The sequence below is a fragment of the Chelonoidis abingdonii genome, chromosome 17 (genome assembly GCF_003597395.2).
Source record: "Chelonoidis abingdonii isolate Lonesome George chromosome 17, CheloAbing_2.0, whole genome shotgun sequence".
Classification (NCBI taxonomy): domain Eukaryota; kingdom Metazoa; phylum Chordata; order Testudines; family Testudinidae; genus Chelonoidis; species Chelonoidis abingdonii.
Window position 1 is genome coordinate 12906861 of NC_133785.1, and position 20418 is coordinate 12927278.

The window sequence follows — 20418 nt, forward strand, 5'->3', positions numbered from 1 at the left end:
TCCAATATGATGCAGAGAAGAGAGAAACCTGGTCTGAAATTAGTACTCATTGAACTGGATACGGATGCCAAGGCAGTGCTGGCTTTTAGAAAAGACAAGGAAGAAAGCAAACGGTCGCGGGGCTAGCCTTGTACCATCAATGATGGGCTGAACTGTAATGCAAATAAGAAGTTGATGAATAGATAACGGAGTCTGTCTGCCGCGTTTAAAACACGCTGTGGTAAAAAAGCTACTTGAACAGCTTAATGCGGACAAAATCGGAGGACCGCCGACAATCTCCACCCGAGGATATTAAAGCGCAACTGCGCACGTGAAATTGTTTTACGCATGCCCGCGTAGCGGAGAATTTAGCTATCTGGTAAACTTCGGGGTTGTGCCGTACGATGCGAGAATTGACCACTAATTGTCAGCTTCCTATTCTTAAGAAAGCGGAAATAGAAGTGATCCGGGTAATTATATCCTGGAGCTGACGTCTGTCGTTGTGTAAGCTCTTGGAAAAAAATTTTTAAGTGGCGCCGAACAGCTAGTAAAGGACATTGCAGCGTCAATTGTGATTAATTTGGGACGAGTTGCCAACATGGATTACAAAGTAGATCCTGCCAATACCAAACCTGATCGTCCTTCTTTATAAAGAAGGTGTTAGACAAAGGAAAATCTCGGGGTAGATCTAATTCCTTACTCGAATTCAGTCAAGGCGTTCTGACACGGCTTCCGGCATGGAACTGTTAGTAAATTGGAAAAGATTGCGGGATCATGAATGTGAAAGTTGTAAGAGGGATAAAGGAACTGTTAAAGGGGAACTCCCAGCGGGGTCGCTACTCAAGGGTTGAAACTCTTCAGGCTGGAAGGAGGTGACTAGCGAAGTCCCTCAAGGCATCGCGTTTTGGGACCATTCTTATTAACCATTATCTACTGACCTTTGTTTTGAGCCAAAAGAGCGGGAAGTTTGTTATAAAGTTTGCGCCGGAGTGGACACGAAGCTGCGGGTATTTGCTTTAACACGGAAAGAAGGACGGGCATTTACTATTTCAGGAAGATCTGGACCACCTGCTACACGGTATTAAATAATAGGGATGAAAATATTAATAGGCGAAAAGTGCGTCCCTCTCAAGGGTCATATCGTCGCTGTAGGTAGCGTAGTATGAATAAGAGAGTTCTTGAGATGGTAGAGATCGGTGGGGGGAGTGGCTAGCTCAGTTGAAGTTTGAAGAGCGGGGAGGGCGGTGGAGCGAGGTGAAGTGATCTATTGGTTTTGTTCTCTCTTTTTGTTGGGGTGTGAGTGTTGTTTGATAGTCGGGGGATTATGATGTATGTAGGTCGCCAATTTTGACAGTACTCGGCGGCTAAAAAAAGCTGAAGTGGCGTCCTAGTAGGCGCTGCTAGGTTGGGTTTACTGGCGAGGGGTGTTATCCCGAGCAATGGACGATAGGATTCTTTGGTGTTAGTGGCCGGTGGTTTTGACTATGCGGCGCTCTGGTGTTGAGGATCCCGAGCCTGGGAATATGTTTTGTATTTGGTGACAGTTATCTGGGTGGGTGTTGTGCCCAATGTATTAAGAAGGACTGGAAGTTTCCACTACGTTAGCGAACGAGTGTGCGATGTTACTTGTAGTATGGAGCGCGTTTGTTCGCTAGCTAGTGATAGATCACGGAGGCTATGGAATAAAATCTGCCTTGATGTGAAAGGATGACTCACACTAGCGTGCTGGCTGTTATAGCCTGGCCAATAAGAGAGTGCCCGGTGATTTGCTGTGGGATACCTGCATGTGCCTTATAAATATATATCGTGGGGTAGTAAGCGTTGAGTGACGATGAGAGCTCAGGAACTGATTAAAATTTAAGTCTGCTTTTTTTCCATACTAATGTAGGCACGAGACGAATGCGGCTACAAACTGGATATAGGAAGTTTAGACCTTGAAATTTAGACGAAGCGTTTCTAACCATGTAGGGGAGTGAAGTTCTGACAGCCCTTCGACGGGAAGTAGTGCGGGGGCAAAGAGCTTATCGGGCCTTTAAGACTAAGCCCTTGATAAGTATATGGAAGGGATGTTATGAGGGAGTAGCTTTAATTTGCAACTTGATTTTGGATATTATCGCCAGAATGAAGTCTGCTCAATGGTCTGTTGAGGGATGTGGATGGATGCGAACTTGAGTTACTGCAGAGAATCTTTCTTGCGGTGCTGCGGGTGAGTCTTGCCCACCGATGCTCAGGGATTTAGCTGATCGACCATATTTGGGGTCGGGAAGAATTTCCTCCAGGGGCCGGCATGGCCAGAGGCCCAGCGAGGTGTTTCGGCCTTCCTCTGCAGCGTGAGCGCAGGGTCGCTGCTGGTGGATTCCCTTGCCAGCTTGACCGTCTTCAAATCTCAATTTTGACGATTTCAATAACTCAGTCATGGTTCGCGGTTGTTATAAATTGTATGGGTTTAGGCGTTTTGTGGGCCTGCCTTGTGCAGACGAGGTCAGCACTAAGATGATCATATTGGTCGCGCTTCGTGACCTATTGCAGTCTATGCAGTCTATAAGCTCGGATTAGAGTCAACAGTGTGCCCTTGCTTGCCAAGAAGGCTAATGGCAGTTTGAGCTCTGCACTAAGTAGGAGAATCCAGCAGACTGAGGGACATTATCTTTCCTCTCTATTCAACCATTGATGCAGGCCTCATCTGGGAGCTACTGTGTCCAGTTTTGGCGTCCCACACGACAAGAAGCGATGTGGAAAAATTGGAAGAGGTCCAGCAGAGGACAACAACAATTAGAGGCGCGAGCACTGATACTTTATGAAAGAGAGCGCTGAGGGAACTGGGATTGTGTTAGTCTGCCCAGAAGCAGAAGAATGACGGGGGATTGATAGCGCTTTCAGACTACCTGAAAGGCGGGGTTCAAAGAGGATGACATCTAGACGCCGTTTTCAGTGGGGGACAGCCAGATTACAGAACAAGGCCAGTCAAATGGTCTCAGATTGCATGGGGGAGTTTAGGTTGGATCATTAGGAAAAGCCTTTTCACTCTAGGAGGCGTGGTAAGCACTGGAATGGGTTACCTAAGGAGGTGTGGAAGCTCTTTCCTTAGAGGTTTTTAAGGTCAGGCTTGACAAAGCCCTGGCTGGGATGATTTAGTTGGGGATTGGTCCTGCTTTGAGCAGGGGGTTGGACTAGATGACCTCCTGAGGTCCCTTCCAACCCTGATATTCTATGATTCTAATAACGTTCAAGTTATTTTCTTACATGATATTTAACTGGAGAGAGTCATCTGGAAACATAGTAATGCTATGCATTTTAGTAGCGTGTTTTACCTTTAGAAACATGAAGTTCAAATTCAGAAGTGACCTTAAGTAATTATAAGGGTAAGGCCTAGTCTACACTACGGGGTTAAATCGAATTTAGCAGCATTAGGTCAATTTAAAAATGAATGCATTTCATCAACCTAAAGGGCTCTTAAAATTGACTTCTGTACTGCTCCCCGGCGAGAGAAGTAGTGCTAAAATCGACTTTGCTGGGTCAAATTTGGGGTATTGAGGATGCAAATCGACAGTATTGGCCTCCAGGAGCTACACCAGAGTGCTCCATTGTGACCACTCTGGACGTAACTTTGAATTCCGATGCACTAGCCAGGTACACAGGAAAAGCTCCGTGAACTTTTGAATTTCATTTCCTGTTTGGTCAGCATGGCAAACTCAGCAGCACAGGTGACCATGCAATCCCCCCAGAATCGTAGAGCGTAGAATGTATCTACACTCCCCCATCATCTCTGTCCCTGAGGTTATTACAGATTAGAAGGTGAAAAAAACGCATTTGCGATGACATGTTTTCTGAGTTCATGCAGTTCTCCCGCATTGACAGGGCACAGCTTAATGCATGGAGGAATTCAGTGGCAGAGGCGAGGAAAGGACATGATGAAGCATCTATTGGAGCTGCAGGAAAACCAACAAGAGCACAGACCTCCGCTGCATCCACTGTATAACCGCCTACCCTCTTCCCCATGTTCCATAGCCTCCTCACTCAGACGCCCAAGAACGCAAGGGGGGCGGGTGGGGGGAGGCTCCAGGCACCTAGCCACTCCACTGCAGAGGATGGCCAAAGCAACAGAAGGCTGTCATTCAAACAATTTGATTTTTAGTGTGGCTACAATAAGCAATGTGCTCTTCTAATCGCCCTGGTGTCTGGCACAAAACGATTGTCTGCTGTTGCTTTCACAGAGGGAGAGGCAACTGATGAAATGTACCCCAAACCACCCACAACAATGTTTTTTGTCCTATCGGGCATTGGGAGCTTAACCCAAAATTCCAATGGGCAGCAGAGACTGCGGGAACTGTGGGACAGCTACCCACAATTCACTGCTCCATAAGTCGATGCTAGGAATGGTACTGAGGACACACTCTGCCAACTTAATGCGCTTAGTGTGGATATACGCAATCGACTGTATTAAAGTGATTTCTAAAAATCGACTTCTATAAAATCAACCTAATTTTGTAATGTAGACATACCCTAAATCTCATTGAAAGTCAGTAGGACCTACGGTCCTTATTGCTAAATCTGTGTTTGTTAATAGCACTAAAACTCTTAAGTCACTTAGGCACTTTTGAAAATTATACTCATACTTTCCCCCTGCTTGCACCTTGGCCTGCAGGGATGCCACCTGCTGTGATCTAAAGCAGATAAAATCGATTTCTAAAAATCGACTTCTATAAAATTGACTTAATTTTGTAGTGTGGCCATACTCTAAGATAATGTAACCTTTCTCTTCAGTAAGCCTTGCTTAGTCTCTCAGCTTTTGGCAGACTCTCTTAGACTCATTTAGACTCTTTTAGCCAGAACCCTTACCAGCATGTCAGTTACAAACCTGGTTTACCAAATGGCTTTGAAGTGAAATTCACAACAAAGTAACGGCCTCAGAATTCACAACCCACAGGTATACCTGTCAGTGGGCTGCAGGATCCCCAGGTCTGCAGTACAGCGAAGATGAATCCAGCCTGCCCAGGAAAGAGTCAGAGAAATCTGTGCTTTTGTTGTAGAGCCCAGAGTATAGCATAGTTAAAGCTAGGTCCTTTTACAGATGGCCAGCTTTAGAGGAGCTGCTATACTTGAAGCCCAGCCCCTTTAACCAGATTTATGTTAACTCCATTGCAGCTTGGGGACCCCAGAACACAAACTTTGAAACCACTGGCTGAAATGCTGTTTGGAATCCTCTAAAATGAATGTAGCTTCCCAGCAGGCTTCGAAGTCTGTGCTCTCAGGTTTGTGAACCTACAGTGCAGACTTAAAAGCCTGCTGGATCAATTCCCCCTGTTCATAAAACCCTGATTTCTGAGGGCTTTGTAAACCCATCAAGAAATTGGGTTTGTAGTTCATTATCATTTCTAGGGTGCTACCAAGGATGCTGTAGCGACCGATTAATAAATTCACCAACTTAAATGTCAGTGAAGATGTTATAAATTTTAAACCAGCAAACTACCACACCAAAACCCTTTTCAAGTGAAAAGAGTTTGAAACATGTGATGATACTGCTCTATTAAAATCCCATAATTCAGGTCCAGATTCATCTTAGGTTCAAAGAAGCTTGCAACTTTTTAGCAAGCCAGTGCCACATTTTAAGAGAACTTAGGCCTGGATTTGCATGCAACTTTACCCAGGTTTGGGATACTTCACCAGCAGTACCACACACTGGTATCTGAGAGACAGTAGTTATTTTTTAGTTTGTGTTGGGTTAAACTGGAGTATTGCAAATACCCCTGTATAACAACTCAGTAAATGTTGATTTGTTAATCAATTTGATTCCTCTGGGACTTACTGTAAAGTGTTACCATTTTGTTTTTAAATGATGCTACACTCTCACTGTTACACTTGAGAGAGTTGTATATTTGGACCAATTAGTCCAATATACAAACTGTACAGCGGGAGCCAAGGTGTTGAGCAACAGCAATTCCCATTGACTTCAGTGGGAGCTGTTGATACCCAGCACTCCTGAAATCAGGTCCTAAATAGAAAAAGATTGTGGCTGGTACACAAGCTGGTGGTGGGGAGAGTGGAGAAAGATGCCTGCACCACCTCTTGTGGCATTATAAAGGACTTGTTCACAGTCTGATCCTTGCACTTTGTTCAGTGCAAGTGTAAGGTGATGAGTCACTGCTGTGATGGACTCCTGTCAATCCGGAAGGCAGGAACTGGTCTGGTGACTCCCAGAGCAGGTATGTAAGCCCCACAGGAGGAATAGCAGCTCAGTCTGCTCTGCTCAATGTCACTCCAGGGCTTGGAACACTCTCCTGCCTGTCTGTTGTAACAGACTTCCCAAGCCTTAGCCTGCTTCAGCCTTGCTCTTGCTCCAGCCCTGTTCCTAGTCTTGCTCTCACTCTAGCCCTATCCGTAATCCGCTCCAGCCTTGCTTCAACCCCACTCCGGACTCCTGATTCTGGCTCCAACCACTAAGCCAGACTGCCATGGCTCCAACTGCTAGGCCTGGCCATCCCCATCATGGTTTCTGACAGCAAGACTGTAGTGGTGGGGCTATAGCATAGAGGGGAGCACATTCTGCTCTCTGGGAAAGGGTATATTAATGGCTCTTCTTTGAGACTCCTGGGTCCTGTATGAAGCATTATGCTCCCTAGAACTCCTACTAGGAGGTATGCCTCATTGGCTGACAGAGCAGTGCCTTATGGAAGTATAGTGCTCTTAGGTTTTAACCCATCTTTTTCCTGCCACGGTAGGCTATAGCATTTCAACAGAGTTGAGACAATGAGACATTCTTCTTGTACCCACCCCTGTATTACCTATATTGTTAAGGGTATGTATGAACAGATAAACTTCCTCTGTCTTCAGTGGGCAGATGTACTTTTGGGCTCTGATGGTATATTCAGATTGATAAGCAAAGGAAATTGTTTCTTATCTGCCAATTTTATTTCTCCAAAATAGCAAGTTCCTTGATCCTGGACTGTAAGTTGTGACTCTTCTCTAGGCGCTCACAGGCAGCCAGATCTGTCAGTCACTGTGTCCCTCATGGAAGGGAGGGTGATCATTCTGCACAAGAATGAGTGTTTCAAGGCTGTTAAAATGTACTATGTAAACTGATTTAATGCCAGTGCAAATGGCATAAAAATGACACAGCATAGTCAAGAAATGGCAACAATGTAAGAATAAATGCTGACAAATACTGATGTAAATGAAGATTACATGCCTCTGTACTGGAGGACCTGCTATTATAGAGAGATCAAATTGACTGATATGAAAAGTATTCCTTTTGTCCTTCATCTTTCCTGAGCCAGTACTGTCAGAATATGAATCACAGTGAGAGCTCTCTAAGGTTAGGGTGAGAGAAAAAGAAAGAAGGTGGGGTGACTGGCACAGATAATAAGTGGTCCACGTGGCAGCTTTACAAACCTATTTTAGCAATGTACAGCACTTTTTGGTCCCGAAAAAGGACACAGCATGGATTTGACATGCAGTGGCATTCATGGGGAGGATTTAGGCCTTTTGGTCTTTTATGCTTCTTAGCTACAACTCCTGATCCATCTCACAGTTGAATCCTTGGCTAGAGCCAGGATTTGCTCTGCACTTTGAGTGAGAGACCACAAAGAATGCTTTGGGCTTACAAATATACTTGTTTCTGGAGAGGTAGATTTTCTCAGCCGAGCTGATGGCTAAGCCATGCCTCCATTTTTGTGTTGGATTATGGACAAAATGACATTTGGGTTGCCTCTTTTGACCTGTGGAAATCTGTCTTGAATTTTGGAATAAAGTTTTGAGATAGGCAGAGTGCCATTTGGCTTTCATTAAATGAGTTGTCTCTGAATGGAAAGGGCTTCTGATATTCACCTTGCCAATGATATTGCAATTAAAAATTTAGCTTAATGTACAGGAAGTATAAAAATAGTTTGAAAGGAGGTTGAATAAGTGCCTGAAGAAATAAGTTGTAAAAAATCACGAGAGGAGGTAGGTTCAGACCTATGTTTTTAGAAATCTGTGAGTGAGAGAATGAGACAGGAGAGCAAGCCTGAGCTCCTTAAGACTGTTTTAAGACTGAAATTGGACATTTGGTCCTCCAGTATGTTCTCTCTGAATCCAAGGGTGATACCAGTTTGTAGAAAATACAGGATATTTCAAATGGAAAGGCCATAAGCACATTAAAGTCCTGATCTGCACACCAATTCTGGAATCTGTTCCAGTTGTTGAAATGTAGACTAAAGGGAGATAATTTTTCAGCAGATAGTAAGGTATGGATGGTACCTGAATATCCTTAATTATGTCATCTTGTATTTCACAGCATGTTCTTTGGGATGATCTGATTTTACTTGCTTATTTTGAAAGACACAAAGTGGATTGAAGAAGAGGCTTAAAGTAGGGATTTGGGACAAAACTGGGATAGGGCATTTGTGGCCTCCTCTATGTAATCTCTCCCCCTGGAATAGTGCAGTAATAGATTCCAATTTCTTGACCTTGTGAAATGGTAGAGCGGGTCTAACATTCCAGACCTCTGTCTGATAGAGTTGGGCAAGAATCCAGTCCTTGTCATCTGTATCATCCTGAATGGCATCTTGGCTTGCTTCTGAAAATACAGGGAATGGGACCCAGCTAACATTACTGGATCAGGAGACATATCTCTGAAGGAGACTGTAAATTTGCATGGTTTTTTATGCTGGTGGGAGGTCCAGGGTATGCTGAATTCAATCTTAGATCAGCACCAAAAGTGTACTAGTCCATCAAAGTACTAAGAATAGCTTTGATTTGGATAACTAACATCCACCAACCCTAGCAAATTATTTATACCATTGAATAGCTGTGATTCCCAACTTTCTCATGGCAATGGTGTTAGCCCTGGATGGTAACTTAATGTTGGTCTTAAAATTGCATCACTGTAATGTAAAGTGTTTTTTTCTTACATGAGTTTTACGCTAGAAAGTAGTGCTTGTGGTAAAAAAATGGTAGGGCAAGATTCAGGGAAGCAACCATAAGGATGTGCAAATCACAAGTGCTAATGTGGCCATTGTGACACAGAGAGGATGTTTCAAACTTAGCCCCCCCCCCACTTGGTATCTGCAAGGAAGTAGGGAAAGCAGCTTTCGTTTCATTCTGGGGGTACATGGTGCTAAACTAGCACAAACTCTGGCTGCTCTGGGCATGCTCTCTGGCTAAGCAAATGAGCATCTTGTTGGCTTGCAGTGATCATGTTGAGCTCCCCAGACTTGAACCTCACACAAGGGAGGCTGTACATATCATTTGGGGTCTTCTCAGATGGTTTACATTAGCAAAAAGCTGTCATCAACACTGGGTGAGATTGACCTTTTCCTTCTGGTATCATGGGTCTTTCGACAAAGCAAATGAAAGATATGATAGATAGGGTGGGGACTGATTGTGAAGGGCCTTGAAAGTAAATATGAGCAGATTATGTTCGATGTGACAGAGGAGAGGGAGCCAGTGGAGAGACTCAGAGAGATAACATGGTGCAAGTGATGGGCTGGGAGAATGAATTTTGCCCCAGCATTGTGAATGGATGTGAGTGGGACAAATTTGCATTTGTCAAGGCCTGAGAGAAGGATGTTGTTGTAATTGAGATGCAAGATGATGACTGCCTGGGCAGGAGTTTTAGTTGTGTGGATGGGTAGGAAAGACTGTATCTTAGAGATGTTATGCAGAACGAATCAGCAAGATTTAGATATGGCTTGGATATGAGGACCTAGAGAGAGGTCTGAGTTGAAGAAGACACGCCAGTTATGGGCCTGAATGACAGGAAGGATGGTGATGTTGTCTACAGTAATTGAGAAAGGAGGTAGTGGCGAAGACTTAGAGAGAGATTAGGAGCTCTGTGTTAGCTATGTTTGCTTAAGTTGATGGCTAGACATCTACAAGTAAATGTCGGAGACCCACAGGCTGAGATTTTAATTTGGACAGAAGGAGACAGTCCGAAACAGAGAGGTATATCTGTGAGTCATCAGTATAGAGACTGTACTGTCGCTGAATTTGTGTTTATGGATGAGATAAACTAGGATGAGGTATAGCGGGGAAAGAGAAGGGGACCAAGCCCTGTGGGACCCCCACAGAAAGTTTGAGGGTGGATGAGTGTAATTTTTTCCTTCCTGTGAATTATCAGAAGCAGGGAATGACTTAGTCCTTGCTCTTTAGTTAGGGTTTTTATTGATAATATTGCTGTGTTGCGATACAATAACAAAAACAACAAGGAGTCCTTGTGGCACTTTAGAGACTAACAAATATATTTGGGCATAAGCTTTCGTGGGCTAAAACCGACTTCATCAGATGCATGGAGTGAAACATACACTAGGGAGTATAAATACACAGATGTCAATCTGTTTCTTCACTTCACCAGGTGGGTATTGCTCCAATCCCTCAGACAGAGACAAACACCTACAGAATCTCTATCAAGTGTTCTTAAAACTATAGTACCCACCCGGTGAAGTGAAGAAACAGATTGACAGAGCCAGAAGGGTACCCAGAAGTCACGTACTACAAGACAGACCCAACAAAGAAAATAACAGAACGCCACTAGCCATCACCTACAGCCCTCAACTAAAACCTCTCCAGCACATCATCAAGGATCTACAAACTATCCTGAAGGATGATCCCTCACTCTCACAGACCTTGGGAGACAGACCAGTCCTCGGTAACAGACAGCCCCCCAACCTGAAGCAAATTCTCGCCAGCAACTACGTAGCACACAACAAAAACACTAACCCAGGAACCAAACCCTGCAACAAACCCCAGTGCCAACTATGTCCACATATCTATTCAAGGGACACGATCATAGGACCTATCCACAACAGCCACACCATCAGGGGCTTGTTCACCAGCACATCTACCAATGTGATATATGCCATCATGTGCCAGCAATGCCCCTCTGCCATGTACATTGGCCAAACTGGACAGTCTCTATGCAAAAGAATAAATGGACGCAAACCTGACATCAGGAATTATAACATTCAAAAACCAGAAGGAGAACACTTCAATCTCCCTGGTCACTCAATAACAGACTTAAAAGTGGCAGTTCTTCAACAAAAAAAGATTTATGTATTTGTTAAACTGTGACAAGTGTAGGGCATACTTTTACCTTGTGGAAATGGAGGCTTTGTAATAAGATTTTAAAATAAAATGAGAAATAAAACTTCTCAAGGTGTTTTTCTCTGTTTTAAAAAAGACTCAGATCTCTTATAATAGGGATGTTAATGACAGGATTCAAATCCTTTAGCAGGACTTTGAGTGGAAGTTACATGTCTTTTAACCCTATTTCATGCCTACACACACACACACTTTTAAAGAAGGGGAAAAAGGGTTGCCTAATGTTTGTTTCACAATAAAGTGTCCAATCCTATAGTCCTTAAAAAATTCTAATTTTAGTCAGTTGGATTTTTCCTGGAAAAGGACTGCAGAATCAAGCCCCAAATCCACCATGTTGAAGGAATGGGGGGTGCCAGTTAATCAAAAATTCCAGTTAACTAAGAGTTATACTAGAGTGATTGGTTTCTTGAAGCACTTAGGTATATACAGGTAAAGTTTTCTATGCAGTAGGTTATCTTATGACACTACATATCACTATGGGCAGTACATGACATACACCCAGATCACTAAAAATACACTTAACACTAAAACTATACTGAACTTAATATATCTTTGATTGATGATTCAGAAGGGACTCCAGGATTTCGCAGTGTCTCATGGTCATCATTATCAACATCAATTATCATTGTAGATGTAGAAGGTGTAGAATATTGGGCTGAATTTGTAATGATCCTATGGACACATTCCGGGAGCTGCTTTTTTGAATAAATCACTGGTATCAGTTTGCTTACTTCTGCCTCTTTTACATTAAAGCAGAGTGCACACTGTGCAGTTGCATAACCTCCTGGGCAATATACTAGTCCCAGTTACTAGATAGAAGATTTGTACTGGGAGAAAGCAGAAATGTCGGTTAATAGAGCTTTCTGGTTGGTCAAGTGCCGGATAACACAGGTTTTACTTTATAAATTAAACTTTTGAGTTGCACAAATATATTCCCACTATAGTTCTTAACAAACTGATTAAGAATATCTCACTGCACCCAATTATATATTTATGGTAAGGAGTTTATTGAAATTATTTGCTATAGAAAAATAATAGGATATTTATGTTATTGCAATGTATCTGTTTTACCTTTTAGTGTATGCTTTTTAGAAGAAAATCCAAGTAGGTACTGGTAAGAAATATGCTGATATTAAAAATGAAAAAAAAAAACAAATATCTTAAATATCATTTTATAAGTATTGTTTTATTTTATAGTTAAGAGAAACATTTTCTGACATTGGGATTGTATGCAAAGTATTAAGCAAAGAACAAAATTCCTGCTTTGCTACCTTTATATGTTTGGCAAAATAATTTTCAGCTGCAAAGCTACGCAATAGTCATTCTTTTCTTTCAGTGTGCGCGCTGGCAATGTAAAGTGAATGTGGCCAGTGCTTTACTCCTCCTCCTATGGGCCTCCTCCAATGAATGTTAAGGAAAATGCATAGAATATTGTCTCACTGCATTATAAAGCTCTCTTTTCTTTTTCTCTAATTCTTCCTTATTACATACTATAGGAAACTACTTCTATAAGATCATCTTATTTCTTACAGATGAATGATGCTATGGGATTTGAATTGCCATGGGTGTATTTTGTCAGTCTCGTCATCTTTGGGTCATTTTTCGTACTAAATCTTGTTCTTGGTGTATTGAGCGGGTAAGCATACACCTTTTTCATCATGAAAGCAGAGTCCTGAATTCAGTTGCTATGAACACACAGGTTATATTATACAAGTGAGCTTATGTGTAGTGTTGATATGGTTTAAAAAGAGCTTCCTCTCTTCCTGCAGTTGTGCTATATATCTAAAGTAGAAACAGTTTACCATAACCAAGACATAGACCCTGAAAATAATGTACAGATACCAAAACCAGAGATTTATTTTTTAAAAATTTAAAATGTTACCAGCATATAGGCTTTGTGTTCATACTTAACCTGAGGCTAAATTATGAAAAAACAAAAACAAAAAAAAACCCCACTATAAAAACTTTTCATTTAAATGTGATGTTTTAAAACATGCCTTCTGTTACAGGGCATAACATCTGCAAACTTATTTGGGTAAGTAAAGAAGTTAAATATGAGTCCACTTGTCTTAAAAATTAACTAAGCCAAATACCTAACAGATTTAATGGATATTTTCAGCATTCAGAAGAGGAACCAATATTTCTTTTCATAATAATATACAATGGGAAAAAATTAGAGGCTGATGTGTAACTAAGTGCTGGAGATGACAGATACTAAAAAGTAGGGTTTATTTTGGAACAATGAATACCTGTGTGATCTGGCAGCTGCTAAAAGGACTCTGCTATTTAATGAATGGCTGAATCATAACTTATTTCCTTGCATTTTACAGGTAAATGATGCAATAGGATGTGAATGGCCATGGATCTATTTTGTTAGTCTTATCATCCTTGGCTCATTTTTCGTACTTAACCTGGTTCTTGGTGTACTTAGTGGGTAAGCAGTTGAGTTAACATTGTGTATTCTGCTGCAAGTTGTAAGATGGCCTATGCGTTTATTCAAGCTTCTCAGTGATGGCTTTTTGCATGTGTCTCAAACCTTATGTCATCCTACCAACGTTTGCTCTTTTGACTGAATTGTGTGATCCTTGTGCGTGTATCTATCTGTGACATCATGTGTGTTTACAGTGCTTGCCAAAAACTATTCATTAAATGAGGCACTAATTACCTCATTGTAAAATTACTTCCAGTAGTCAGATACATTATTTTGCACACAATGAGAGATGGATGACACCTGTACAAACATTTTTCCACTAGGTAAGAACCATTGTCCCCTTCTGAAAGCCTTACTTGTGTTTTTGTTCAAATGTATATACAGTAAATTGAGCCCTCTTTATAATTATCAGTCATGTATAGCAAATATTTTTAACAGGTGCATCAGGTTCTTTAATATATAGAGAGGGTATGTTTGGATTATAAAGTTCCCTGTTCTAAAAAGTGTCCTATTCTGCCTTCTGTACTATAGTGCTGGGTATTATTAGTTCCCATTGACTTAAGTGAGAGTTGCAGGCAACCAGCATCTTGAACTTATACAGGATTGAACTTATACATTTATCTGAACTCAGCTGTCCATGTAACATACTATTCAGTGATAAATTTATAGGCAGTTTGTTGTTCCATGTACATAGAACCAAACACGTTAGCCAAATACTAATGAACTGACTGGGTGTTTTTATCTGTGGAGTATAGTTATAAAACATGGTTTATGGTAAGGATCGTATATGTTTGTTTAAGAATAAAGGAAAAGATACTACAGGTATTTGAACCTAAACTAAAACATTAGATACTGGTGTGAATTATATTATCTATAATTAACTATGAGTTAACAATTGAGGTTTGGAACAATGGCTTCTTGGGAACTTTGGGCCAGATTGTACTGTCATTGAAGTCAATGGAAAAAATCCCTTTAATTTCAATGGGAGTAGGACCAACCCTTATGAGAAAAAGCTAGAGTAGTTTGTGGTGTCGCCAGACCTCGATTGTGTGCGTAGCCTTCTTCACTATTTCTCCATGGTATGCTTTAGATATTTAAAAAAAATCACAATATTTTACAGAGAAAATATGTTTTTTTAGAGAATTAAACACAAAATGTCCCATTACCCTGCTAAATATCTATTCTGTGAGATCCTGTTTGTCAAAGAGTTGGTTTTAAAAATATAATTTAAAAAATTACATGCTATTTATAGGGTAGGATTTCATTATGCGGAGAATTTGAGGAAAATAGGGAAAGTGATGAGTTAGCTGAATGTCACAAGCCTTCTGTAAGGAGGAACGTGAAGAAAGGAAAAGAGAAACTGAATAAAGACAGGTGATGATTGTCTGATTTAGGCCTCAATCTTACAGTCTTACACACATTCCTAGCTTATATATTGTGAACGGTCCCACTGATTTCATTATATTCAGTGACAAATGTGTAAGTCTTTGCAAGATTCAGGAGTTAGTTTTCATGTCACAATCTCACTGAAAAATAGGAATGAGAGAAAGAAGAAGAGAGAGGAGGATGTTTGCTGCATGATTTACCTCTGGTATGTTGATGACAACATCTAACATTCCTTGTCACTCCAAGAGCTCTCACTGAACTCAGTGCAGGACCAGGCTTTCAATGATCCCATCCCCTGAACCTTGAAAGGGTCATTAGTAGCAATTATTTTCCTCCAAAACTGTGCTCTGGGAGCAATTAATTAAATATACCTCCTTTCTGCTGCCAGACTCTCAGATGCATTGTTATTGGTTTAGTTCTTATGTTTTTTTAAATTTGTAAGGAATAGTAATATCAGATCTGATGTTATAATCCACGCAAAGCCTAGGAAATTCAAATAGACACTTGTAGCCAATTTTAATGTTGAGACAGTAAAATTAAAATGTTTTATAAAGCTCGCTAACATTTTAAATGCAATGGGATCAGTTAAATGTTTTCTTTTGCATTTTCACTACTAGGTAAAGTTTTACTGGATGGGCCAGAATTCCCTATATACTTAGAACAGGGACTCTGGTTAGAACTGGTGAAAAGGTAAAATAAAACTTTTTGTCTGCTCCTGTATTGTATTTGCTAACCCAAACATTTGGGATAGAGATTCTAGAAGCCTAAATACAATTCCCTCCTGCTGCTGCAATTAGCCAAGTTTGGTAAAGGAGAATTTTGCAGGACGTAGATTTGCTCTGCAATTGTTACAGCACCAGGCATGCAGTATCTCCTGTTACATGTGCCCACTCTGAGGCAGATCAGTGGCCAGTGGATCCATGAAGTGATTGATCCATTAGTCAAGAGATCTCATTCTTTCCCCAAGTCCCTGTCACCCACCTTCAATTGCAGCTGCAATGGAATGTCCATAGCACGTGGGGTAAAGTCCCCTTAAATTTAGTTCCCTCCCCCTATGCTGAATCAGTGCACTGGCTCAGTAGCGCTTTGGGCCTTTTGTGACCCTGGAGGAATGAGCAGAGTTTGCCCCAAAATAAGCAATCTAACACTCTCATCTCCAGATTGTATGTGACTTCCATTTTTAAGAAAAATGACGTAAATACATTGTAATACAAATTCCACTTATATTTAAAACAAAATATGATCTACAGAGGTTCTCTTTAGGCCTGTCGGGATTTATGTGTAAAAAATCAATGTTAGCAAAATCCTCAGGACATGCTAGTGTTTATCAGTTGAAAACTAGTGTTTTTCATAATGAGTCAGGCGTAAAACATGTAGCACGAGTGTTCTTTACTCTTATCAGAAAAGTTCTCAGCGTGCCTTTCATATTTGTTTTTTACCTTCTCCAAAATATCAAATGAAACTTAATTCATGATAAATCTAACAAATTGTTCTAAACTGACTAAACTTAGTAGTACAAATATAACACCAACTGATTTAAAAAACATGGCTCTGCACACTGATATTTGGATTTTCAAAGCTGAAATCTGATGTGTGTCTTTTTTCCTTATGATGGCATTTTCTGTAGTGTCAAGTTATTCTGTGTACATTTAAATCTATCTGCTGTTTTGATCTCTCTTTGCTGTTTTAAAATACTCATTCATTGTCTTTGCACTCCTATCTTATTCTGTGGCCACCTACACCATCATATTCTGTACTGCCTCTTTCTTTTGCACTGCATGTTTGATGTGTTGTTTAGATACTGTACATGTGGATGACTCTGATGATTTGGGAGATCTTTTGTTTTACATCTAGCCCTTTCTGAAGGTATGTCCTGATCATCAGTGTAAATTGTATCTCCTTAAGTAGTCATGCATTAAAATGAAATTAATAATTTTATTTTTAATGACTGATATTTAAAATGAGAGAGCTAACACAGAGAGGCCTCTATACCTAGTAAATATTTTAATTTTAAGACACAAGCTGACAAAGGAGGATTTGCTCTAAATATTCCCTCCAATAGTAAACTTCAGCAGGGATTCACAAGCAAAAATTAGATCAGTGTAAACCATTTTCCAGTAATTCAACTTATCAAAAGTCTTGCATTTGTTTTTTCTTTATTAACCACTGGTCTTGACTGTGTTTTTCTCAAAGTGAAATCTCAATGGCAAAACTATTTTAGCTGCATGATATTACCACAAAACAAGGCTGGTCTGTCCTTATCCCTGTGCAGGTACATAAGGGGTTGGCGGCAGAGGCATTTCCGATCTTTCACCTCTGTGTGTGAACGAGGCATGATCTACTTGGGGAGAATGCAAAGGGTGGGAGAGCTGCCAGTCTGGTACAATCTCTTGCAGCCCAGGAAAGAGTTATTGCTGAGTCAGTCAAAATTCTTCCACTGGCTTTTACTGCATGCGACCATTCTGCATTCTCTCCACCACTGGATGCAGATTAAGGCCACAATCTGCCCCTAAATATACATACTATCTGAGTAAGATAATAGGATCAAACCCTCCAAACCCTGTTTTATCTTCCAGACAAGGTACTTTATTGTCTTTCTGATGCAGATAATACAAAGAAGAGTCATAAAAGTAAAGATCTGATGTTAAATGCAGTTTAAATAACTGGCAGTACAGATGAGACTAAGTCATACAAGGCCTGATTCTGCAGTCAGTTGGAGATTTGCTTGAGTAAAGACTGGTGGATTGGACTCATAGCCATGCAGCTTTTATGTATTTTACCTAAGAAAAGTGTATGGCCCACTTCTTCATGTTTAGTGTATATTGCATGTATTAAATGTTCGCATAACACCTCTGTTCAGCATATGAAGGTACAGCAACCATTAAGAGGGCAGTCAGATGATTAATGGGTCATATACTACTATACAGCTCAAATACATTGTTTAGGATAAAACTAACTAGTTTTTCAAATAAGAAAATGTAGAAATCACTACTGAATCAGGGCAAGAATAAAAGGTGCCACACAGCCTTAATATTTTTGAACACAGATAGTGTGATGCTCAGTCAATATTGGAGACTTCATAGTAGTAAAATGTTAGAAGTAAGGAGAGCTGAGCAAATACTGCAAACAAATCCCCATGAGTATTTGCTCACATTTTTAAATGACTGTATGTCGGCAACACTTATGCCCACGAATATTTGGGTGTTCAAGGTTAACGCCACAAATATTTGCAGAAAGAGAATTTCAAAGTTGCATATGCACGTAAACACTGAGACTGGACTTTAATTTGCCCATGTGAATATTCATGTAGCCCACTTAAGTCTTTCAAGATACCAGAGCAATACCCTGAGATTTGTCTGACCAACCACAATTAACCAGAATAGCCTGATTGGTGAGTGGTGTGTCTCGAATTCTCCAACAGAACTGTTCATTATGCAGCCATATAGCAAATAAAAATGGCAAAATAAAAAAAAACAACCAGAATAATTTCAGTGACAAATAAATTCAAGGAAATTGCAATCTGCCACCAGATATCATGTAGGTGTAAAAGTAGGCTAGGTTCATCAGATAAATTATTCATAGTGAATCATTCACTCAGCTCTAGAATTTAGGAGTAATAATAGGAAAAAAGATACATAGGTATGCAATAATTATTTTGCTGTGACTTTTGTGGGCCACATTCAGATGTGATTTGTAAAGCAGTGTAAATTAGACTCTCTTAGTTTCAGCCAGATTTCTTGAGACTTAGAAGTTAAAGTAGGATAGCAGCAATGTTCAACTTACACCTTTTACTGACTCTGTGGGCTGAGACAGGTTGGGTAAGTAGATGCATAGATGTAAGGGAATCTAACCACTGAAGAGAGTCTTATGCTCAACTCAGCAGGCTTCAGCTGGAAGCCACACCTGAAAGTATTTAACAAGTGAGGTGACCAGACACAAATGTGAAAAATCGGGACAGAGGGTGGAGGGTAATAGGAACCTATATAAGAAAAAGACCCAAAAATCGGGACTGTCCCTATAAAATTGGGACATCTGGTCACCCTATTAACAAGTGAATTCTAACTCCGCTGTTGGCTGCAGGCTGCTGTTTCCATTGGAATTATTGTCTGCTAGTGAGAAAAAGGAAAGTGAAGTATATGCTGGTGCTTGTTTAATTTTCATCAAAGCTGACATTTTTATCCATGACAATGGGTGTGAACAGTAACTGGTAGCTAGCAGCAGAGTTGTAAGACATCTCGTAAGTATTACTTTTTTGTGACCCATACACCTGACACTAAAAGGAGCTTTCCATTAATGTCCAAAATGCTTAACCACTGTTCCTGCATAATAATGCATTGCTGGCACAAATGTGCTGCCAGTCCACAAGATGACATAATTTTTGCTCTTTTATTTGAACTGTTTCTTTCATGAGACGGGTCCAAAACATGCACATTCACTGATCTCCTTCAGAATAGCCTTCAGCAATCTGACAGGCAGATAGGGAAACATTAGTTGAGCATTCACACTACGGGCCACATTTTCAGATTCACATTGTTCTTGCAGTATTTGTCCACACGGAGCCAGATGCTTACCTGAAACCGAGCAGGGCTTGGCTGCTACAAAGCTGGTCTTGGCCACCTTTGCATTCCCCTTATCATTGCCGTGGAACCAGGAGAGCTACTCAGGCCAGGGGCTGACCACTTTTTGGTTGGGCTAAACCTGAGTGGTGCTGAGACCTCATGTGCCTGGTTGCAGTGCCATTCACTCATATTTGGAAAGGGTGGGGGGTCAGACTGTTGCAGAGGAGTGAAGGGACGCCTAAGCAGGGCAGAGGAGATCAGGTCGGGGAGAGGGGACAAATCTATACTCCGCAAAAACTTTAAATGGTGCTCTGCAGCCCCTGCCCTTATCCTGGTACAATCTGTCTTGGATCCCCTTGCATACCCTAGCGCAGCCTGTGGTCCTGACAGTACCCAGAATTCGTTATAGCATAGGGATCTGTGGTCATGTTTTCTTTTGCTAGCTGTGTCCACAGTGCCAGACACAGGGAGGTGGGTGTGGGGTAGCAGGCACTGCAGTTGCTTTGCTCCATTCAAGGATCTCCCTAGGCAGGTGGACTAGGCAAGGTAATTTTAGGGCAGCTTTGCATTGATAGAGCAGCACAGAATTGTCCTATCACAGCTGAGGAGCTGGTCCACAGGATCCAGTTATGAGAGATACTGAAGGTCTCCAGAGAGGTGCTCAGCACCTCAGAAGGTGGGGCCCACACACTCTGAGCTCATAAATCCCATAAAGTACAAAGCATATAAATTGATAGTGGGTCTCATTTGTATTGATCTGTGTTACAACTTAAAATGAAATAGAATATTAAATACATTACCCAAAAACAGGGTGTGGAGGGGAAATGCATAAACATACATATACCTTTCAGATACCTTTTCAAGTAAAAATAATATTTTTCAATATTAATTCACTAATTCAATACACACTAAACTGTTTTTCTATGAACAAAGAAAATAATAAATGACAAAACTTCATTATTTATTTATCAAGAGGCATAGCTTTTA

The 20418-nt window shown here is 40.9% G+C and overlaps 1 protein-coding gene across 4 annotated transcripts in view; it reads left to right on the forward strand.

Moving 5' to 3' along the window:
- CACNA1D (calcium voltage-gated channel subunit alpha1 D) overlaps positions 1–20418 on the forward strand; it is a 356488-nt gene that overhangs the window by 162627 nt on the left and 173443 nt on the right. For all 4 annotated transcript variants that reach the window (XM_075073231.1, XM_075073232.1, XM_075073233.1 and 1 more), the window contains exon 8: positions 12588–12691. In XM_075073231.1, coding sequence (XP_074929332.1) covers positions 12588–12691 — 104 coding nt within the window. The remainder of the gene's footprint in view (positions 1–12587; positions 12692–20418) is intronic.